Source organism: Propithecus coquereli, unplaced genomic scaffold (genome assembly GCF_000956105.1).
Source record: "Propithecus coquereli isolate 6110/MARCELLA unplaced genomic scaffold, Pcoq_1.0 Scaffold138, whole genome shotgun sequence".
NCBI lineage: Eukaryota > Metazoa > Chordata > Mammalia > Primates > Indriidae > Propithecus > Propithecus coquereli.
In genome coordinates this window covers 5,510,541-5,528,530 of record NW_012138080.1, presented here as the reverse complement: position 1 = coordinate 5,528,530, position 17,990 = coordinate 5,510,541, and the positions used below count along the sequence as shown (strand labels likewise).

General features: G+C 35.0%; 1 protein-coding gene across 2 annotated transcripts in view; it reads left to right on the top strand.

Moving 5' to 3' along the window:
• Nucleotides 1-17,990, top strand: part of WDPCP (WD repeat containing planar cell polarity effector) — a 264,905-nt gene that overhangs the window by 13,199 nt on the left and 233,716 nt on the right. The window contains exons 3-5 of one of the 2 annotated variants that reach the window (XM_012639221.1): nt 7,976-8,090; nt 10,403-10,536; nt 13,993-14,184. In XM_012639221.1, coding sequence (XP_012494675.1) covers nt 7,976-8,090; nt 10,403-10,536; nt 13,993-14,184 — 441 coding nt within the window. Of the gene's footprint in view, nt 1-7,975; nt 8,091-9,928; nt 10,082-10,402; nt 10,537-13,992; nt 14,185-17,990 lie in introns of those variants that run through there. The other variant, XM_012639219.1, reaches the window with a different exon arrangement.

Below are 17,990 nucleotides of genomic sequence, written 5' to 3'. Positions count from 1 at the left end.
ATCATCTCTAATATCAATTTTTAAAAAAATTTATAAGGCAAGAAGTTAAAGTTTATGCCTTCCAGCTCCCAATTCCATCCCTGTGAGATGCCTACTATCAACAGTTTGAGTACATTTTTTCATTTTTTATGAAATTTTCTTGTGTTTATACAATTTTTGTATCCATATGTGTACACATAACACTCTTGGTTTTTTCCCTAATAAAATGGGATGATGCTACTTGTGTAGGTCTATAACATTTAAAAATTTCCTTCCTACTTCAACAATGTGTCATGGACTTGGACAGAAAATTTGCGATTAAACTTATTTATCTCTTCTGTTATCTCCCATTTATTTTCTTGTACTAACAACATTCACAATAGCCAAACTCAGAAGTGATTGATTTATTAACTGGAATGGCAATTTATTAATTTATAATGTGAGATTTATTAATAACTGGCATCATAGACATTGCTTATTTGCTTGAGGCATTCCCACCTGATGGATGAGTTACTCAAGAGACTAAAGAATAGATAAGAAAGCTGATTAGTGAGCAAACAATTAGAACAAAAACAAGGAGATGTTCTAACAGGATATTACTATCAAGCTAAGGTAGCTCTATGACTTGCCTTTGGGCTCTTTCTATCTTGAAAACTGGCATTAGTCATCAGAATCATAGCCCTGGAACATGGTTAGAGACAGACAGAGCACATTTCCTCTGGACTCCTGATCTGAACTGCGCACCACTCCATTTGAGATATCTGACTAGGTCCTCATTCATGAGAGAGGACCACTTATCACATTACCCTTTCTTTATGTGAGAAAACTGTTGGTTAGAATTTGAGGAGCTTTCAGACCTTGCTGATAGAGACATGGAAAATACATTCACTTTCACAACAGCTCATTTATAAGCACTCATTTTTAGGTGAGGCTCTGTGGAGGTGGCTAAGATAGAGAGATGATGACAACCACAAATATCTCCAGACATTGGCGGGTGTCATGTCCCTTGGTGGCCAAAATCACCCTCAGTTGAGAACCACTGGTTTAGAGGGAGACTAGTTTAGAGTGAAGAAAAGAGACAAGAGGAAAACCAGATGGAATATTGCGTGGAAGTCAACTGAGAATTTGGAGGTAAGAATATTAGTTTCTCAGTGTCAGGGAAAGAGTGTAGATTTGTCATTAGTAGACCTGTCTTGGTCTGTATTTTCCCACAAATTATGAGACCTTTGGTTAGTTGGTTTTACCCTTCTGACTGGGAATTAGTATGAGGATTAACATTATTACTATCATTTTTTTAACTTGCCTACTTATTATGTACCAGAGTTATACTGGCATTTTACATGCATTACATGTATGTAAAAGTGTTCTGTAAATTATAAAATATTGTATAAAAGTAATGTATTTTATTATTTGGTATGTATTCTTGTTCACTTCTTACCACTGCTTTTATTCCTTTAGATTTTTAGATTTTATTCCTTTTAGATTTTTAAAACTGGAAAATATAAAATTTACCATTGGAACTTATTTTTTTTTCTTTTTTGTGAATTTGACCATGATTATAAATATTTTCTAGGACTGATTACTTTTCCTTTACGTAAATATAATTAGCTGGATTTTAAAATTATATTAGGGATTAAAATATAATATCATTTGTTTAATAATGAGAATAAGTGAGCAAATGAGATTTCTTAAATTGAAATAGACTTAGCAGATAGATTTTTCAGGCATGTATCTATTCCACATATTGAATAACATCATGAAAATCTTTGGGAAACCCCACTGGGGGATCCCAATAGGGAACCCCACTTCTCTATCCAGAAATATACTTGTTTATTTCTTGTCCTTTTGTTTCTTTTTCTTAAGTCAATTCCCTATAGTAAGTCAATTAAATTTTTTTTTATCCTTGCCTTAACCACATTCACTTTTGTCTCTCTACTTTAATGGATTAGTCAAGCATGGTTTCCCCCTATACTCAATAAATGTTTGCTGAATGAAGGAATAAATTACAGAAAATATGTTATCTCTCTTATAGCAGGTTATCTGCTAAAATAATCAGTGACCCTACTCGTCATTATAGATTTCCCTAATGTGAAATTGTTTGACTATTTATAGTTCCCTGAGTTTCTCCAGAACTCATCCTATGAATTGGATTTTGAGGGAGCCTTTTGGGGGATGTTGGATACCATCATGATGCAGATTCACTGGGCTTCCAGGAGAGTGGCTCTGCAATACTTTAATCATTTGCTCAAGCCCTAGAATTTACTCCAAGGGTCCTGATACCTTGTTGCCTTTCTGGATTGTAGTATTTAGCACCTGCTATCTCCCACACATCTCTTAATGCTCTCATGGGATCAGTCTTGGCTGCCTGCCCATCATGGATTGAACGTTTCATCCATTGTTGATTTTTATTACTGACCCTGCATGCCTTTACTTTTTATTTCTTCTCAGGAGCAATAATAATCATGGATTTTGGGGGAGTTTTCTTTACTAGTGAGAATGTTGAATTCAATGGAATTGTTTTTGGTCACTGTTACAAAATTGCTCACTCACTGTTATTTATTGTACTAGTTCTTCTTCAATTCTTGAGACCAAGTAGGGTGTATTGCTCTTCTTTATGGGTTTTAAACTACCTCTTTTAGGATACAGTCATTTATTGTAACCAAAATCTCCACCTCTCTCAGAGATACAGTCTTCTACTGTATTCTACATATATTCTACCAGTACATGTCTGCCTTGTTTGCCACCATATCTCCATCTATATTCCTGAGATATAGGAGGTACTCACATATTTTATGACCTACTGAATGTTGTTATTTATGTTTCATTTTGATTAATATAACCTGTTACATAATTTTCTTTCTTTTCAAAGTACTGTTTCACTCCCATTTAAGTACTCAATCTAAGTACCGTAGATCTAGGGTTAAGAGAAGCCAATTTGAAGAGCCATCTGAGGATCGTGAAAGTCATTTCCAAGTTTCTTAAAGCAAAAGCACACCTCTCTGGTTGAGTTTATTAATGAGAAGGAGAAAATGATGACAACAGAAAGAGACGGTCAGAGCAGGAATAAGGAAGGTACTTTCTCTTTGGAGGGGTATTAGAGAAAAGGAAGAGTTTCAGTTTCTATTTTGCCTCAGTTTCCATTTTGTACCTTTGTCTCTTGCACAAAGAGCAAGATTTAAATCAGGATAGTGTCGGGAGATCCCACTTGGCCTTCTCATTGGTTCATCCTGTTGGTCTCTTTTCCAGATCAGATCTACTTCTGAGGTACCTCCCTTTGCTACCTTGCCTTCTCTTTTTTGTGTTTTGAGCTACCAGGATCCTCCAATCCCTTGCAAGGGAATGGCACACTGTCTTGGTGCCCTTTTTCCTTCTTATTCTACTAAATTTTACACAGGCAAGCCGTTTGCATTTTGGAGGGCTTGAGGACTAACCACTTTGAGGAAACCGGCAGAGGTGAGAATAGCACTTTCCTGTCTGGGCTGGAGTATTCTTTCCCTGAGTTTCAGACTATTTTTTCCTAACTCTAGTCATCTCCTTAAACATATCCTGTAGTATCTTTGGCACCATTACTTGGAAACTTTGTGCTTCCCCACAGGCTGTTTTATAAAAATGAATTAATTAGCTTATTAATTTATTTATATGTTCTTATTCCAAAATATGGTGTCAGGGTTGCCTGGTGTCCTGTTGCCCACAGGACATTTAGAGATCTGAAATGGTGGACATACCTTGATCCCATCAAGTCTGCAAATTTGGTTTCAATAAGAGGACTAAACTTATCTTTTGGGTTGAAATGCCCCAGAGCTCAGATCTTAGACCTTTTTCTGTCTTTACACTCATTTTTTTAAGGAGAGCTTGTTCAGTTCCATGACTTTAAATACCACCTTTATATTATTGATGACTCCCAAATATATATCTTAAGCCCCACTCCCCCTGAATTTCAGACTCATTTCTAATTACCTACTGGATATCTCCACTTGTATGTTCATAGACACCTTAAACTTAACACGTCCAGAACCAAACTCTTGATTCCCCATAATCTAAATTTGCATTTCCTCTAGCATTTCCAATCTCAATAAACCCAGTTGCTCAGGACAGAATCCCTTCAGTCTCTCTTATATGCCATATTCAATTCTGCAGCAAGTTCTAGTAGATTCTCTTTAAAATATTTCTCAAATGTGTCCACATATCATTTCCTCCAGCATTACCATTCTAGTCCAAGCCATCATCTTCTCTCAGCTGGACCACTACAGTAGCCTCCTAAAGGTCTCCTTGCTTTCAGTCTTGCCCTGACACCCCCCTCTGCACCTTAAAACATAAATTATATTATAGTTCTCTACAGCTTAAAACCACTCAGTGACTTGTCTTCAACTAGGTCCAACCTAACCTAACCCTTGACTACCTTTCTAACTTCTTCCTCTATGAACGTCCCTCTCACTCCCCTCCAGCTACACTGGCCTCACTTTCTTCAGTCATCCTGGGCACATTCTAACCTCAGAGTTTTTGCATTTGTTGTTCTCTCTGAACTCTTTGAATTCCCTTTCTCTAGATATTTATGTGTTTTTTTCCTTCACTTCATTTGGGTCTATACTCAAATGTCGTTTCCTCAGAGAGGCCTTTTTATTTCTTTATTAGTCATCCTACTTAAAATAGCACCCACCTGAAATCCACATCTTTACAATGCTTTATTTTTGCTCCATAGTTCTTATCATTATCTGAGATTATATTGAAACTATTTGTATATTGTCCGTGTCCGCACTTGAATTCAAGCTCCATGAAGGAAGGGAAGGCAAGGGTATTGTCTCTTTTGTTCACTGCTGTATTCTCAGCACCTAGAACAGTGCCTGGCTCATACAGCATACTAAATATATATTTGTGGGATGAATGAGTAAATGTATGAATAAATGGCTGCACTTACCCTTTGAGAAAGATTCTGAAGGAATGCCTAGGCTCACTGGGCAGGATCCATAGTCCCCCAGATCACTTCTGTCCTCATGCATAGATCAGTTATCTGCTTGATTTTGCATGCTTTTGACTCCATGACACTCACCCCTTTGAATCCTTCCCAGCATCAGTTGCCTGTTTTACCTTCTCCCACTGGTTGCACTTCCCTTCTCCATCCCACAAAAGTGTTGTTTTAGAATTTTATAACATAACAAATGCTCATATATAGAAAAATATTTTATTAGGAGATGAAAGTTATTCATGATTGTGGTGGTGAGAACAGAAAATAAGGGAAAAGAAATTGGAGGCTTGGAAAAACTAGATTCCGGAGTTCTGAAGGAACTTGTATATGTCTTGGAGACAATGTCTTTGTGAAATCATGGCGAATGGGAAAGGTGACAAAAGATTATACTTTTTACTGGTTAGAACTCACCTGGAATCTGGTGTTCCATGTCTAATATTGAGTCCAACCTGGGTTACAAGGTTTTTAAAAAGACAAAAGAATGTGTTCAGAGATGGTTAACAGTATAGTGAGAACCCATCATGTGAGTAATAGTTGAATGATAATGATAATTGCAAACATAGTATGTCAGGCATTATTCTAAATGCTGTTGGTAAAAAGTTATTTAATGCTCATCCTAAAAAGCAGATATTATCATGTCTATTTTCACATGAGGAAATGAAGGTACAGAGAGGTTAAATAACTCCCTAAATGTTACACAGCTACTAAGAGGTAGAGCCATTGCTGATTTTATTCTGATTTCAGAGTCTGTGCTCTTAACCACTATGTTAGTAATCTTTGAATATTTGAGGATGGTACTATCGAAGAAAAAACTGAGGCTGCTGTGGAAATTTTAAGACAGCAGCTTTAGCCTTAACCTCAAACTTGGGAGTCACTCCTTCCTTCTCAGTCTACCCAGCATGTACTTCTATATTAGGACTGGCAATAGCATTTTATAACACTTGTTTGCTTTTATCTCTACCTCTTTTTATTAACCTATTTTAAGAATTATATTTCATTCCTTTTTGAACCATTAAATTTAGTTTAATCCTTGGTGTATAATCAACATTCAATTTTTGCTGAATAAAAATGAATGAATGATCTTTAAATCAATTAGAACTATGGGATAGCTCTCCTGTGAAGTAGTGAGCTCCTGGTCACTGGCAGTATTCAAGGATGGGCTGGATTTGAAGGAATGCTGCAGAAGGAACATCCATGTCATGTGGATATGGAAGATTAGACCAGTTTTTTTCCCAACTATTAATTATCTGATTCTATGATGAGTTAGTTATGATTCTTTCTCCAAAAGAATCCTATTCTTGAGCACCTGGCATTGTTCTAGATACTGAAGATACAAAGATAAATATGGCCTATCCAATATCTGTATGGAGATAATAGTCAGTGGGTAATTAAGAAAGAGGTGCTTAAGAGTATAGGTGTAAAGTTTTAGTAGACAAAAATAAATAGAAAAGGACAGATTTTAGAGATGTTTTGAATAATGGAGGAAAGGCAGAATATCTATCATGAAGGAGAGAAATAGATATTAAAAATGACCCCAAAATTGCCTGTTGAATAAGGGAGAATTTGGGGAGTAAAGACTACATGCTACGTTGCAATGGGGGAATTCCCAAAAGGGTACTACCAGTATTTGCCTTCAAGTTATGTTGTAGGGCTCGATGTAATTCGGTAGAGATTAATTAATTTGTGAAGTATTTTGAAGTTCTTGAAACAAATGTGCCTTCTATTATTAGTCTCCAAAACTCATAAAGATGATTGAGTCCCACTTCCACCCCTATCCCTTTAGAGACATTAATGTGGAATGACAGTCCATTAAGTCAAGTAAAAGTAAGCTTTCTGGTGACTAGGACAAGACTTCTAACAGTATATACAAAGGGACCCTTCAGGGTGTTTTCTGATTCATGTGTCTGGAATCTGTTAAGCAGCGGAGGAATGGTGGTCTTCTTTTCATTACCCTGGTCCCTCATGCTGCTCATCTTTCACACATGTCCAAATACGTCTTAACATAGAATCATCCTTTCTAGCTGAGACATGATGCCTAGGTGGGTGGGGGATTCCCCTGTTTTGTTTAAAATCATAGTTGTCTTTGAGTTTGGTAGCATATCCATGATTAGTTTACTGACAATTGGTTTTTTTCTTCTTATACCATATGCTATTCCATGATTCATCAGCGTTGAGTCTGTTGCCTTGAAGGTGAAACAATTTCTTCCAATGTTGATATTTCATAATCTCATACATAACAAAAATACGCATATGCGTAGCCCTTTTAGAAGTTTTAAACATTTGGAGATGAATGAATTATGCTGCCACAAATGGAAAGGAGTAGTATAAAATTATAATGGTGATATCTAATCATCTTTTGTTGGATGGTTATGTGAACACTGATATTGATAAACCCTGGATGCTTTACTATATTTATCTCTCCTTGTGAAATTGTTTCTGGTATGTTATTTATTTATGATTTTAAAAAATTAACGTTTTACTTAATTGCCTGATTTATATATATTTTAATATTTTAGACTGACAAGACCTTTATTTTTAGAAGTAAGTAGGGTTTAAATACCAAATAAATCATAACATTAGTTGTTTATATTGTAATGGTGGCATCTCTTCTATATTTAATGTGTAGCAATGACTATTCAAACTTCAAGAAATATTCTTTTTGTTTCTGATATAAATAGTAATCTTTCAAAATATTTTAATAGAACACATTACATTTTCTGAATATAAAGCAAAGCAGTATTTCTGCTTAGGCACTTTCTCAATACTTAGAATATTAGACTTCTAATAAACATGTACTAAATTAGGTTTCTGCATGTAGCTTTAATCAATGCACTTACTGCGTTGCATCATTTAGCCACCTCTTTTTACTCAGAATGTCAGTGATTGCTTTTCAATGAGGAAAAACTTCATAATTTCATGGTGTAGATGCATGTGTAAATATCTATATAAGTTGTATTTTTGGAGAGAGATTTTTTTAAAGATTATAATTCTCATCATGCTTTCCTCCCCCTCACCTCCCTTACCTGGTTTTAGCTCCTCTTTGGTTCAGGTGTGCTGGTGTCCCTAAGCCTTTCCGGGCCGCAGCTGGAGAAAGTGGTGATTGACAGAAGCCTAGTGGGGAAGCTCATCTCAGACACCATCAGTGATGGTAATTACCCCCATGTGCAAATCAATTGCCTACATTAACAGTGGGACAGGAGAAATAGTGTGTCAACAGGTAGACTAATTATTACCACTGGGGACTTGCAAACACAACAAGTAATTGCTTGTAATAGCATACTTACAACCCCTGAGACCAATACAAGTTTTGACTAATATTTAGTATCAACGTTTTTGTCTTCTTGTCAAGTGTCAGGCTTATATTCTGAGTATGTTTCACTTTTCCTTATAAAATGTGAATATATTTTTTAAGTAGGGTTTCGTTTTCATTCTTTCAAAATTAGTCCTCTATTATTGACATTTCAAATATATTTCATTTCCAAATGAATTTCGAATAAATAACACAAATATGTCAACAGAGCAACCAGTGAAAAAAATTGTCCTTTGGCTCTTATAGGAAGATTCTCTCTTTCTAAAGTCTTCTCAAACTCCTGGCCTTAAGCAATCCTCCCGCCTTGCCCTCCCAAAGTGCTAGGATTACAGACATGAGCCACCACACCTGGCTCTCTTTCTTACTAAAGTCTTATGAACACTGGCTTTTGAGAGATTTGGGGCTACATTTTCTAAATATCAAAAATTAGTGCCAAATGTACTGGATAAATATGGTTCTATTAAGTGACACTACAATCAGTGTATAACTGGTATAAAGCACATAAGAAAAAGATTTTAAGCCAATCATTGAATAGGAAGGATACTGACAATTATTGAGCCATAAAGGCTGTATGCTGGGTGCCAACCTACCCATTTCATTTAATTTAAGAAAATAGTTGTATAAGGTATAGCTATTTACATTTTTATGCCTAAGGAAACTGAAGCTGAGCTACTAAGGAATATGCCCAGAGTCATATAGCTAGAAAGTGACTGAGCTGAGATTTGAACACAGGTTCTTGGCTGCAAAGCCCATTTTCTTTTCACTATACCATGCTGACTCCTGAATTTTTGAGATTATATTCTTTTATTCAAGGTAAAAAGGTCTAGAAACATTGCATTATCATGAAAGATTGAAAATGGTCAGTATCTTAATATGAATAATCAAAGGAAAATATGGTCTAGTGGAAAGGACAGAGATGAGAATAAAGAAAGGTTTTTGCTGTATGCTCTCACTAGCTACCTCTGAATAAATGAGACACAATCACATTATCTTAAAGAAAAGTACTCTGTAGCATGGCTATAATTAGCAACATTATTGATAATAATAAGCCGGGGTAGGATTATAAGCGTGCTATGCCCCCTTCCTTATAGGAATATGGTGCTAAAGAAGCTTCCTTATGGAAGAGGTTTCATTTTCATGTTTCTAATAATTGACCCCTTCATTAACACTGCAAATAAAATAGTGTCTGTGATGATTTTGTCATATTGATGCTCCTTGATAGACTTCTAACACTATTTGTGTCTCTGAGTTATCTTTTCTTTTATTTGTACCCAAAATAATACACTCTCATGGGAACATGATAAAATGTGATTTCTTGGCAGTTGTCCAGATTCTCCCGTAATTGTGTAGATCCACTGTTGGTCACTGCTTGCACAGCCAGGGGTGTGGAAGTAAAGAAAAATATATAAATCTTTTAATCATTTCTTTATGCTAGGAAAAATATAAATCATTTCTCAAATTCCTATGTTTTCATCAATAATTTTATGTCACATTAATGACCTTTTATGTAATCCATGAATATTAATTATCTACATACATGTATGCTTTAGAAATAAGGCTATAGAAATTTTTTGCTAATCTTCATTATTAAATATCAATTTATGTAATATACATATTGGGCATAATATGCTTTATTTCATTGAGCTTGTATATTCTCAAAAAAGAGTTATTGATGAAAATTTTTAAAATAAGAAAAATTGAGATTGGTAGAAAACACTAATCAGTATCCCCTAATACATCTGCTGTATTCTCAGATAGTTTATGTCATAGAAACATAGGATTAAAGTCTAGGCACAAATAAAAATAAATGTTTTCATCTCTACATTCAGGTGTGGATAGTCTTTCTTTGATACTTTTCTAGCCCTGGTTCCAAATACATCTTATTTGGTGGTTGTCCCCAAATATCAGTGTATATTGAAATAGTCATAGGCAAAAAAGAAAAATATCAAATCCATGTATGATTAGATTGATGATTACTGCTTATTCCTAATATCTTTAATATTTTTTTAAAATGTCATGATATTTAGGAAACTTTAGCAATTTAAATTAATATGTATCTTCTGAAAGTAACTTTTTAAAATATTTCAGTGGAAAAAAATCTATTCATTTATTATTATTCTAACTTGGTATTACCAAATCATGTTTTTTAGCTCTTCTCACAGACAGTTTTATCATCTTATCATTTTTGGCACAAAACAAACTATGTTTTATTCAGTTTACCAAGAAGATGGATTCTCCTGATGTAAACAAAAGACTGGAAAAACTCTCAGCCTTGGATTATAAGGTAGAAATTTCAATTTATATCATCATATTATTAATTATTAAGGAATACCAGATATCACATGAGTTGATGTTATGCTCATTATTCCTGAACATTTCTGAATTTCAGAAAAACCAGAATTATTATAGGATTAAGCTTGCTTCACTGCTAACAGTGGCCATTGTTAAGTTTTCTCTTTCACTCTCACTATGCAGGGTTGCGGGGAGTGTTACAATGGCATGTTTGGAGCAATTTATATAGTACTTATAGAAGTCAAAGACAGATAATAGAGGCAAGTTACACTTTTAAAAAATGGTTTTCTTGCTGATGATAGTATATATACCATTCTCATTTTCCCCTAAGGCCCTATAACATCTTTTTAGGCTAGGATAGCTGCTCTGATTTCCACTTCACAAGAAAAGAAAGAAGGAAGAAGGCACTTTCAAAGTTTACTAGAAAAGTGTAATAAATAAGGAGTGGGAAGAACGCCTCCCCCCCAACATAGCTGGAGAAACTGCAAAAAGAAATCTCCTTCATGTGTTAGTATCTCTTCCCTTCACTAACTCCAGGTAATTTGTTGCCTTACTGTATCAGGGACTTTACATCTGTTAAGGCAGGATTTTTATTTTAAATGATGTGTTTAATTTAAATTTTGCCACATTACATTTTAACTGTTGGGAAGGCATACTCTCTGCTAGGATGAGTATCTAATACATTTTCCAGGCTGTTTCAGTTCAAGGCCTCTTTTCAGCAATGACTTGTGTTTGCAAGATTGATCCAGCCTCTGTGACGTGGATTTGAGACAGTTCACTGTTCACTGGGAGCAGAGCTGATATACAGCTTCCTTAAAAAAGATGCACACTTATGCCATACCTAGGGCATCTAGAGCAAGGGCACGGAGTTTTAGAAGCCAGCTCTGTGGCTTGAAACTTGTGTGTTTGGAAAAATAATACTTAAACTTTTACCCTTTGGGATTATTACTTATTATGAATAAGGTAGTAGTGGTGTGGGGAGGATTTAGTTTTATTTAGTAGAAACATCTTAACATGGAATAAAATATATTAAATGAATTTTTCATTGTGGTAATAAACTACAATCTGGTTTATTTGTCAGCTTAGTGGAACTTCTATAAATATTGATTTTCTTGAACTAGAAATTAGAGGTACTCATGTATTATATTGGGTTAGCCAGAAAAAATTGGTATTAGCATTCTTATAGGGTTGTTGTTTTCCAGAATGGCTAACTGTAGATTTATTTGAAATATTGTTTATTCACTAATATTGGTCCTTAAAATGCACCAATATGCATTAACTCAAACCATTTAAAGTAAATGTTGTTAACGCTAATATATAAAATTTTGTATGACTAGTTTCTTCATCTTAGATGTGATGATAGCTTGGTGAATTCTTCTCAACTGAGGATAGTAGCTACCTGTTAATGAGACCAGAGAAAACTGTCAGGATGTCATCTTTTCTTATGAAAAGATACGGAAAATCTAGTATTTGGGTCCTTACACCCTATGTAAGGGAATTATTTGCTTATTCTTTCTGCCTTGAACATGGGTACTCCACTTCATTTCTATACATTAGAAAAGTAATCTGTTTCCTTTTGGAAAGCCCATGAATTTCATTTCCTGGTTTAATATTTAAAATATAGATATTTAATACTTAGTCAAATCTTCCATTTGTCCATTAGAAGGATATTTCAAGAAATTTGTTTATTTTACTTGCTCTCTTGATCATCATGACAGAATACTGATAACATTAAAACTCATAGGAAACATGAAATTTCAAATAACATAAATGATTCGTATTATGTGAGAACTGAAAATTTCACTCTTTTTAAACTGTTTCCTCATCGAGAAATTCATAGATAATATGCTTATGTGGCAAGTCAGACATCAAAATAATGTATGTGTATTTTTAAGTAGTTAGTAATTTCATTGTGATATTTCTTTCAAATAAGAAAATAGTTAAAATAGTGATATTGAAAGTTTAAATATAAGAATTTGCACTTAAAAGCATTAAGTACATCTATGTTGTCTGTCATTGCCCATTCGGATTTTAAAACAAGGAAGTGGTATAGAATATTGTACTTCTGCTTTTTGTTATAGCAGTATCATAATTTAATTCTTTCAGATTGACATAATTTTGGCAAAGAAAATTGCAGAGTAAATATCCTAAAACTATTGACCTTTAACAAGTTTTCCTGTCTACATTTTAAAAATCCAGTTCAATTTATTTAACAGAGAAGGGACAGTGCAAGGAGTTTAATGTTTACCATGAGAGAACAACACTGGTAATTACTTTGATTTCAGTTCCTTTTGATGTGCATTCACAGGATGAAGAGGTCAATAATATTATGGCCATGCAAATAGAAAAGGGTTCCTTTTGACCACATTGAAAAAAAATAGCAGAGGATTATTAAAGCATTAACCTTGATTTTAATGGCCTTGGTTGAGTGGTGAGATCACAATTTGGATGAGCCTGATTATTTACTAAATACAATACATAAATGCAACGGGTTCTTAACACCCATTGCACTCTGGCATTATCGCATTACTGCCATCCTTTGTTGCCTTGCAGACAGGAATATGAAAGCAATCTGTCATGTAGTGAGACTGGCTCCAGAAGCATTTCTCTGATAAGAAGACCCCCTGCCCTTTGCTAGTGTCTGGTCCAGTAGGCTTAGCCATGCGCTTAATCCCCAGAAAGTGGTTCGATTATTGCTGACCAGCAATGGCAAGATGGTTTTTTTTTTTCTTCCAAGCTATCAACCTTCCATTAATTCTTTAAGCAGAAATACGGTGCAATCTATATTTCCTTGGCATGTGTCACCCAGATGGTGCCGTGCTTATGTTTTCAAATAACCATGTTCCAAAATAACATAGTTTGAATAATAAATTCTACAAATCCTTCCTAAGAAAGAGAAGCATAATTCTCAGAAGCTGCATAAACTTTTACGCATGATGCTGTGGCTTATCCTTTTTATGCAGAATATATGTGTATATGTCTCATATATTCTTTAAAGAGATATTTGCCTCAAGTTGTTTTTACGTTTATTGTTGTCAGTCATTGTTAACGTGTTATGTCTTAAACAGTAGTCAGACACTCTTGGTCAGCAGTACTGAACTTGTCATTTAATACAGCTAGTCTTAAATCCTATGTGTAGGTCGATGCTGTCAAGCAACCATGACTGTACATTTTGGTATTGATTGGAATTGCTACATCCAATTCCTCCCTAACTCACATTTCTCCTTTTCCTTCCTGCTAAAAATGGGGAGAATTTTGAACATATGTCTTTTTTATATATGTGTCAAAAGAATTTGGTAAATTCTGACACCTTCTTAAGCACATATTTAACATGCATATTTACTTGCATGTATCTACATTTCCAGATGCTTTAATTTTTATAATGCTTTGAGGGTTTTGCATCTTTTAAAAGAAATGTTTCTTGTATGCTTTTTTTTTAAATCATTAGATTTCCTATTATGAAATACCTGGCCCAGTAAACAGGACAACAGAGCGTCATCTAGCTATTAATTGTGTTCAGGATATTGTTGTTTGCTGGTGGCCACTGGTCAGTGATGATGCTTGGCCATGGACCCCTATATCTTCTGAGAAGGACAGAGCCAATCTGCTGCTCCTGGGTTATGCTCAAGGAAGACTAGAGGTAAATCTAAAACAAATATATACATTTTAATAAAGTATAAATAAAATAGGATTATTGGTTTTTCTGTTCTCAATGGATGTGAATAATTTTTTAAACTTATAATTTTTTCCAAATATTCAAAAAAGAAAGTTACATATGAAATGAGATCCTAAGAATTATCATATCTAGAGGATACCCTGACAATTCCAGGACTGGCTGGAATAGTGTAGTGATTAAAAGCAGAGGCTTCTGGATTAAAATGCTAGCTGGGCCACTCCCTAGCTCTGTGTCCTTGACCAAATTGCTGATTTCTATGTGCTGTAGTTTCATTAATTCAAAAAGAGAGTTAATGAAGATTGATGAAGCAGCGGTCCCCAACCTTTTTGGTACCAGGGACCAGTTTCATGGAAGACAGTTTTTCCACTGATGGGGTAAGGGGGAGCTCAGGTGGTAATGTGAGCAATGGGGAGTGGCTGCAAATACAGATGAAGCTTCATTTGCTCACCTAGCTAGCCTCCTGCTGTATGGGCCCTGGTTCCTAAGTTTCATTGAAGACAATTTTTCCATGGAGGGGTGGAGGGGGGCTGGCAGCAGCAGAGCTCTGCGGCCTGATTGATCCCTAACGGTACCGGTCCATGGCCCGGGGATTGGGGACTGCAGAGCAATACCAACATATAGTAAACTCTGAATCACTGTTCACTGTTGTGATTCTTGTCATTAACATTATTAGTACTCTCATTACTGTTTGCTCATGATTTCATGCCTGTGAAAGCTATGTTACCAATTATCCTCTTTAAACATTGGTCAATTAACAAATGTTAGTCAAATGCCTATTTTGTGCAAGACCCTGTGGTGCCAAACCATAGCTGGGGCAAGAACATGTAAGGAGAGAAATAGAGCAATGGCCTTCTCAGTCTAGTATCCTGTCTCAGACAGGAGCACCAAAAGGGTTAATCTGTGAGGTGAGGACAATATCCTCACTCTATCTATTCCTGACAGTGGTTTGATCGTTCATTCATATGTGTGAACCTATGTGTATTTTCAGTTTGAACTAGTACTTTGAGTATGAAATTCCCTATTCGTGTTTTTTTATAACTTAAAAAAAAAAAAGCTGTCCCCCCCACCCCACCTTTTAAAGTTTTTACCTGGGTAAAATAGTTATGTTCTTATATTTTCCTCTATATCTATCATCTTTTTGTCTTTAAGTAGTATTTCTCAGAATTAATATTCTGAGATAAAATGAACAAGTTTAAGTTTTCTCTGTCCCTATCTACCTCTTTTGGTTTTATTAACTTTCAGGCTGTCTTTTAAGACTGAAGAGTCCTAATATTGTATGTATGTTTATATGTATGTATGTCTTCCTTAGGAATCTTCTCAATTGCCTATAGATTTTTCTAGTTTCCTTTTTCTGGAACTTTTCCAATTCTGTTGCAGTGACTAATATCACTTGTAGCATTTAGGTACGGATTTTGTGAGGCTAAAGAAGTGCTGTGTTCCTAATCATGCCCACCATTTTATTGATCTTGTGTCCTGAAGCTCATTGAGTTGCGGACTTCATCAAAATGACTTAAAGTGATTAAGCTAATTAGTATTCTATTGAATGAAATCAGCTTTTAGTTATACATTTTACTCTTATATTTGAAATGAGTATATTAAATGAAATTAGGACTGTCCTAAAAAGGTTGTACACGTGGTCTATGTACCTCTTTGCCTGGTGTCAGCTAGATGATGGACTTTAGAGTTGAACAACCCTGGGTTTGCCTGTTAGTTGCAGCATATATTAACTGTGTGACCTTAATTAAGTTTACTCCCTCTAAGCTTCTAGATAATTTTGTGTTCTGTGGCCTTGGGTAGATCTACCCTGTCTAGCTTTAGTTTTTTTTATTTTTAAAATGATGGATTTAATCCAGGTAGGTCACCTCCAGGGCCCTGAGATCTTTAAAAAGTGCTTATCTGGATCTTGAAGCACCGATGTGATTTAGCATTGTCTGCTCAAAAGTCTTGAGCAGATGCTGAAACCAAACTCAGCCTCAGCACTGGAAAGCCCCCCCCTGACTGGCCTTGACCCACCTTTCCAGTGTTATTTACTTGTATAAACCTATGTTCTAGCCAAATGAATTTACTCACTGACTCATTATTTCTCTCCTGCATGTCCACATTAATAGTATTTCTACCTGAAATAGCCATGTCATTCAGCCGCTATTGAGCCTGACCATGGAGTAAGGACTGTATTTCATACCAGGGGGTATGAATAAGAAACTGTCCCTGCCTGCAAGGACCTTAGTGTCTACCAATGAGAGACAAGTATGAAAATGTGTAAGTGCATTAAAGTGGTAATGGTGCTGTGGGTAGAGTATGGGCAAGCTATAACAGGAGCCAGTGGGGAGTGGTGATTGATTCTATTTAGAGAGATGTTAAGGAGGGAAGATTGAAGAGGCTTCACAGTGTGCTCAGATGTGAGATTGGTGCACAATTTTACTTTCTTTTCTTATCCTTCTAGGTTTGATGTCAGAGTGATTTGGCTAGCTTTTACTTTTTTTCCTCTCTAAAACAGTACCAAAAGGAATTATCTGATACTTTTGAAGGTTTGGTAATACTTACCTATAAAATTGTCTTGTTGTGGTGTCTTTCAAGGAGGATAGATGTTTCATTACTGATTCCATTTTTAAAGTTTTTTTTGTTTTTTGGAAATTCTGTTTTTTCCTTTTGTTTTCCATAATTTGTATTTCTAGAAAATTATCCATTTTATGTATTTGAATATACTTTTATGAAGTTGCATATAATATTTTCACATGATTTTTTATTCACCACTGATTGCATAATGTCCTCCTTTTTGATCCTTCGATCCTTATATATTAAGATATATAATTAATTTTTTGACAAGAGCTTTTGTTTTAGGATTTGGCACTTTTAGTTATTCTATCAATATTAACTTGTTGGAAAAATTTGTAAAGTTTTCTTTTTCAGAACCTCATGTGAAATTCAATACACAAAAGGTGAACATCTTTTGGAAAAAATGTCTAGGGCAATAATTATTTTTCTTTTTGTGTGTGTGAAGACATAATCTTTAACTATGAAGTGTAAAAGATTCTTTTAGAATATCATGAACTAAAACCACCAGTCTATTAAAGTAGTATTCAGGTATATCCCTGTAAATTTTTCACTAGCTGCCAAGGGACTTCTTGAACTAATTATCAGAATAAAGATACAATATGCTCTTTAACCCTAAAATTCAAACTAAAAAAACAGCTACCTTGTAGAGAAGAAATTTTATCTTTGGATCTACTAAACTGTAGAATTTTTAAAAAGCATTTCCCATCCAGGTTCAGTTAGAAAAGATAATAAGCTTCTATTTGAACAGTGGCAGGATCCTAGAGCAATAGTTCCTAGCTTTGGCAACACATTACAATCACCTGCAGAGCTTTTAAAAAGGGGCCCACCCAGACCAGTTACATCAAAATCTCTGGAGGAAAGGGAACATCAGTAATCTTTTACGAGTTCCCTAGGTGATTCTCATGTGCAACCAGATTGAGAACCACTGCTTTTTAGCAAATTAAAAAAAAATTTTTTTAAAGCCATCTTTTTTTGCATAACAGACCGTGAAAAGGATAAAGCCCACATTCTGAATGAAATGAGAGTTTTAACAGTAGATTCTAAGTAGAAAATTGGCTTACCAAGCACCTAAAAAACAAAACAAAACCAAGAAACATAGAAATAAGCTCTCTGTGACTGAATTATCTGTCTTTCAGAGGAGAAACATTTTAAAATTTATTTTATGGATATTAGAAAACTGCTGGTCTAATTTCACACCACAGAGCTCTAAACAA